Source organism: Scomber scombrus, chromosome 3, assembly GCF_963691925.1.
Source record: "Scomber scombrus chromosome 3, fScoSco1.1, whole genome shotgun sequence".
NCBI classification, from domain to species: domain Eukaryota; kingdom Metazoa; phylum Chordata; class Actinopteri; order Scombriformes; family Scombridae; genus Scomber; species Scomber scombrus.
In genome coordinates, this window is record NC_084972.1 from 17,798,295 (window position 1) to 17,804,345 (window position 6,051).

At 38.0% G+C, this 6,051-nt stretch overlaps 1 protein-coding gene across 2 annotated transcripts; it reads right to left on the reverse strand.

Annotated features, from left to right (window-relative positions):
- Positions 1 to 948: 948 nt before the first annotated feature.
- Positions 949 to 5,779, reverse strand: necap2 (NECAP endocytosis associated 2). 2 transcript variants are annotated; one of them, XM_062416397.1, is made up of 8 exons: positions 5,641 to 5,779; positions 4,479 to 4,579; positions 4,169 to 4,273; positions 3,366 to 3,447; positions 2,739 to 2,847; positions 2,350 to 2,494; positions 2,177 to 2,261; positions 949 to 2,047 (listed from the first exon to the last, which is right to left on the reverse strand). In XM_062416397.1, the coding sequence occupies exons 1-8, from the start codon at positions 5,733 to 5,735 to the stop codon at positions 2,002 to 2,004; spliced, it is 768 nt and encodes a 255-aa protein (XP_062272381.1). In that variant the 5' UTR covers positions 5,736 to 5,779; the 3' UTR covers positions 949 to 2,001. The 2 variants fall into 2 exon arrangements, with proteins under 2 accessions (XP_062272381.1, XP_062272380.1); XM_062416396.1 differs by having other exon boundaries at positions 3,366 to 3,456.
- Between the last annotated feature and the right edge of the window lie 272 nt (positions 5,780 to 6,051).

A 6,051-nucleotide genomic window follows, 5' to 3' on the forward strand; every position in this document is an offset into this window, starting at 1 on the left:
CTGTGTGCTTTTGTTAATAATAATAATAATAATGACGATGATACATTTTATTTGTAGGGCACTTTTAACAACTCAAAGACGCTTTACAGGAGCAGGGTCGATTAAAAACAATAAAACCATACAGAATAAATAACACAATCAATAAATCAATCAAAACATTGTGTTAGGGAGGGGGGCCAGAGGACAATCAATACTATTTAAGGGGTTCCAGAAATTTTAGCTATACCCTTGCATTTGTTGTCTTTTATACCACACATGGCCAAATCCAATGAGCAAAATATAAATAAATCACAGCTGCAACTGAGAAAACTTTGGGACATTTTATCAAAAAAAATAGTAAGGAGTATTAAACATTAAGGTTAAACTGGACATGAAAGGTTTGTACTAAATAGAGATCAAATATATTTCTGGTGTTACAAAGTGTGTTTAAATGAATCTCTCCTTCCTGATTATTGAAATATATTGTGATATTGTGCAACTACAGGTCAAAAATGTATTGGAAAAAACCTTTAATTGCCTATATCAACTGTTCCATACATCAAATAACCTAAAACCTGAGTGACCCACTTTTACCATAATCTTTGACCATGACTGATCGTAAAATAAAATGTATTGTTTATGGTTTTAGAAGATAAAAAGTTGCCATTAAATCATCTTCAGTTCATGGACATAATCTCAACTTTTTAACAATAAATCAGTTTGTAGTCAAACAGCCACATTTCTTACGTTAACATTTCTGGCAGTGTCATTACTAACAATCCCTACATTTATGTTACTAATTAAACTCAGGTGTTCATCCACGGTTCCATGTGCTGTATTCTCAACAACTGCATGTAAAACTAAAAGCTTTTAAACTTGATGGAGGATGACGTACTGCAGGTGTGAAGAGTTAATGTCAGGTAGACTGTCTATGCTTTACTTAAAAACAAAAACAAAAACAAGGGCAAATGAAATATATTGTTTATTTACAAGAAGACATAGGTTTACAACTAGGGTTGTTTTTTTTCTCAGAAAGGCACTTGATCAAATACTTGATGCAAATTATCAATAAGATTAAGGAGATTTCAATTTGGTAAAAGGCACAATTTAAAAAAAAAAGCAAAAACACACGAGGCAAAGACAGATGAAGGGTGTATACCAAGATGAACGTGAACACACACCAACAAAACATGACACGGCAATCCTTTATCCAACACCACTGATTTAAAACAAATGCTGGTATATTTGATGAGGGCTAAAGAGCTTTAATGTAAAACTAATCATCAAATACTAATATCACCACGAATCATCTCAGCTTTGCAAGATCGCCTAAAATAAAATTTAAAAAAGAAAAAGGAAGATGGCAGAGTTACAAACAGAAAACAAATCACACATACATGGTTTATAACAAAACAAATCATGGATACTTCACTAGGTAAACTATTTAACTTTCCCAAAAAACAACAACCTTGAGATGAGTGATGCTGGTATAATGAGATAAATGACAGGAAATCAGGAGAGTGTAGGCATGATGTAAAGAAAAAGGGACACAAATCTGATTTAGGAAGTCAAAGAAAGGACTAGAAAGAAAGAAAATAAGGGAACGATTCATTTAAAGGCAACGGATAAACATTTTTCACCTGCTTAGTGTGATCACACAACCTTTCCCTTCAAACATCAACATGCTCACTTGTCTCACAGAGAGTGGAGACTCCAACAGTGACAGGTGTAGTGATGACCTGACTACGAAAAATCAAAGACAGATCCTACTGCATAGCAATGAAGGGGACAAAGGGATACGACTGTGAGAAATATGTACATTTTGCTGTTTGTTCCTCCGGAGTTTGTTGGTCGGCGAGCTACGGTGTGTGTGTACAGATTCTTTACAGAACGAGTGCCGCGAACGAGCCGCTCAAGTTTGCTAACAGTTCCCCACATTTTAGTTACTTTTTCTTTTTTGCCACAATCATCCTGTCCGTGGAATGTTTGGAACCTGAGTGTGCGCACGTTTTCTCACCACACTCAACTAAACTGCACCCATCCTGACGCGACAGCATCTTTACTGGAGCTGTGGAGAAGAGGCGACGGGGACGTGAGAGGGATGATGGAGTGAGGACACGCACAAGAAAAACAAACATGTATATGACGGATGGATGGATGGATATGATGATATGACGCCGTCTTTAGAGAAACTTACTTGGAGCCTGCTGATGTGAAATCTCCCCACAGGTCAGAGCTGGGCTGAGCTGCAGGAACGGAGGATCCGAAGTCTAAAAGAGCGGCTGAGTGAGGGGAAAAATAATCCTGAGTCAGTCAGTCAAGTGTGAAGAAAAGGAAGAAAATATATAGATAGAAATACACAGTGATCACCAGCGTTTGTTGGTGCAGCTGGAGCCATCTGCTGGCCTCCAGGAGGCGGGATGACACCTCCAGCCTTCACTCCTGGTGGAGGTGGGAGCAGACCTCCACCCATGGGCCGCGGTTTGGCACCACCTGCCTCCTTCTTCTTAATGTTCTGTGATAGAGAGAATCAAGAGAGTTTCTAAATGTCTTTATCTAACAAATAGTGACTCTTTTCTTACTAAACTTTGTCTAAAATCAAAGACCATATATGAAAGTGGCCCAGACCTGATATTATAAAAAATAAAATAATTTTTGGTTTGAAAATGTTTTTCCCCCCCTAAATATCAGATCTGAGTCACTTCAACACGTAACATGAACGTAGTCCAGTTGACCATGTCACTGGGCTACACGCTCACCCCAATGCTGATCTTGATAGTCTGTCCTTCCTTGAAGCTCAGGTCCAGCTTAGGTGCAGCGCTCTGAGTAGCTTCCATTTTTGCGAGCTCACCTTCCTGCTTCACCCACCTTCAGAAAAAGAGTGTAACGATTATCAATGACATTAGTTCGGATAGATATAAATGACTGGATTATTGCTGTAGCAGAACAAAGATAAAAAAAAACATCAACACATAAAGTTAATAGTTATAATGAAGTGAAGTAAGTGAATTAATAAAATCAATATACAGGAGTACAAAGAATCTGTCTAATTAGAAGTATTTGTAATATTTAACATGCTGTTACAGATTTTTATAAATGACAAAAAGTAAAATATTGATGTGTCAAGTCTATCAGGAATCAAGCACCATGTGCATGTTGCAGCAGACTGAGTAGGTCTCACTCTCATACTTATGAGCGAGTTTTAGCACTAAAATACTTTGTGAAATATTCTTACACCAAAAATGTAGGCGTCTTTAAGTGAGAACTGACACACACCCTATTTTTAGTTTAGTTCTCATAACTCTGGCAGATAGGGGAAACTTTGAAGTAGTTTTGTGAATACGGTCCCAGAAACTAAAAAGCCAGCGTAAAGGAGGGGAACTTACTTAAAGTGGTCTTGTAAAGCTACGTTGAAGTCAAATGAGTCTCCACGATCAGCAAAGCCAAGACCGATAAAAGCGTGACGTCCTTTCAATACAATAATTTAAAAGACAAAAACACATTTAAATAACTTTGGCATTACATTTTTGATAACACATATAGATCCCTGCAATAAGATGTGTATAAAAAAGTCAAAGAGGAGCAGAAGACAACTGTGACATAGAGATGGATCAAGTTTACACCATATTAACCCAAATATAAGACTTTAAGTGAAGTCTTACATTTAATGACCAGGTAAATGCCATAAACAGTGCATGGTTGTAAAAACTCATCTACTGTCAGCTTCAGTACTACAGTGACAGATGCTGCTGGGTCAAGTTAACTAAGTCTTCAGGAGTTCTGAAGGCATTTTTAAGATCATTGTGATCAACAATGAGTATTTCACTTCCATGGTCCAATCTGAATGCTGATGCACTTTAAATGGAAACCAGAAGAACTTGTTGGCTTTGTCATAATTAGTCCAATATGAAATAAATTATAACATTTGGATTTTAATGGATTTATTTTTTAATAGTAGAACTGCTGTGGGAGGGTCGTTTTTACACTCCACTGCAACAGTGAAGCAGTTCTTCCTGCTACATAAATGCAACATTACACTTAAAATATTTTTAGTACAGTGTATCTCCATCTACTTTATTTAATTCAAAATGTTTATTATTTTATTTTTTAAATGGTCTTTTAATCAGTCGTCTTATATTTGGACTAGTATGGTTACTGAATTACACCAGTTAACATGAAAGCCGCTTACCATTGCCGTCCTCTATCCGGATCACAAAGTACCTGCTGGAGTCTGTAACTGCTTCAACGATACTTCCTGGATACTGATCGACTGGAGCCTGGGCAAACAGCTCTCCTGCAAAGAGCACATTCACAGACATCTGTGTGATCAGGGTCAGTTTGTTGTCCGTTGTTTTAAATCACACTGTGACAGAGTTGTTATGATGGATGAAACAGTGAGATAAGCAAGATGCTGGCAGGTGTTACAGGTGAATTATAAAGAAGACACAAATATCACATGTGGCGATTTACGTTAGAATTTTTTTTTTTTTTTCATCTACCTGTATTTTTGTCCTCTAACTTGATGTAGGCTATCTTGCCTTTGGCTGTGATTTTCATCCTGCCGCTCCATGCAGGCTCATCCAGCTTCCAGTCGGCAGCACTGAAACACAGACAAACACAAAGACTGAGTATGAAAGTAGTTTGTGATCCTCACTTAAGGAAACAGCTGACTTCATCACGAAGCAGCTGCAGCTTTTATAACAGCAGGAGGAAGTGAAATTGAAGGATTTTGAGAATGCGAACATGAGACATTCATGGACACAGTGATCTTTTTTTTTGCAGCCAACTAAAGAAAAGTAAAACTGTAAATGTCAGCCAAAATGACTTTCGAAACGGCAAAAGTCTAAAACATTGTGCACTCCTTCAAGTCTATTGGCTCCTTTAAACACATCCTATGGGTGCTCTGATGTAATATATGTGATACCAGTGGATCTTTTAAAGCTCCTATTAGGCCCTAAATCCTTGTTGGCTGATTTTGAATGTACAGAAACAAACTGTGAGGGAGGGAAGACGTAAATGTACTGTCCAATGAGGTTTGTAAAAAACTATAAACATGTCCTGAAAGTTGTTTTTTCAGACCAAAACATTTTGCATCAGTTTCTTTATGAAAACAGACAAACAATATCCTGAGCGGGCTCCTTATGAGTAGCGATAAAATGTACATGAATTATGAGTACATGAAGTCTCGGCTGCACACACAGGCGCACTAGGCATTAGCTTTCATATCCTGCATCCATTATCGGACAGAGTACCGAGTCTTTTTTTTTTTTGACGTCCAGATATGAAGTTTTCTGCAATGTCATCATTTCAAACATCTCCCACGACTTAAAAGTTAACTTTTTGATAACAGCAGGTGTGAGCCGCAGGTAAAGATAAAGTCTGGGTGACGGTGTCAGATTAACCTAAACACAGGTTAAGCTAACGCACTGCGGTCAATTTGTGTTTCAAAATAGCGGATTTTTTTGCGCATTTAGCCAGCTTTACCATTTAAGTTTAACAGTTTGTAGCATCTGGTCGCGTGGACTGGAAACACCCGACACAATTTAACTACAAAAAGTTATAAGAAAGAAACTTGTGTCCTGATAACTGTCCGATAATGGGTGCATGGCATTAGCTAGCTGACTCGTCAGTAATCGCAGCTATCGTTTGTTGTTATCTTACCGATATCCACGGTTAGTAGCCCGCGGTGGGATCCGGTAAACATGAACCTCGGGCTTCACGCAGAGCATCGACTCATAAGTGTTATCTTCTGCCATTTTGTCAAGTGTCACACTAACTAAAAACCAACTTCCGACTTTGAGCGCTCTGGTTGTGTCTAGATGGTAACCTTGATTTGCAGTAACTCTCGCGAGATTTATATCAAGCGATCAGTTCAACTAAAACCGAGATCTTTCCCTACTCCTGACCAAGTGGTTTGTGTACTTGAACCTCATCAGATTTTAATCACACCGTTGTAAAATCATAAAACATGCTTATTTTGAGAAAAGTTACGAAAAAGAAGAAACAACTCGTCCAAATCTCGCGAGAGTCTTACAAATCTAGGGTTACCGTCTGGCCATTACTGCTTTCAAT

What these genes read in the sequence shown, in the direction of transcription:
- necap2 (XM_062416396.1), bottom strand. Translation starts at nt 5,735, where the DNA reads ATGGCAGAAGATAACACTTATGAGTCGATGCTCTGCGTGAAGCCCGAG. An exon ending in GTTAGAGGACAAAAATACAG is followed by an intron (nt 4,274 to 4,478) that starts GTAGATGAAAAA and finishes TGCTCTTTGCAG; the next exon opens with GAGAGCTGTTTGCCCAGGCT. An exon ending in GCTTTACAAGACCACTTTAA is followed by an intron (nt 2,848 to 3,365) that starts GTAAGTTCCCCT and finishes CTTTTTCTGAAG; the next exon opens with GTGGGTGAAGCAGGAAGGTG.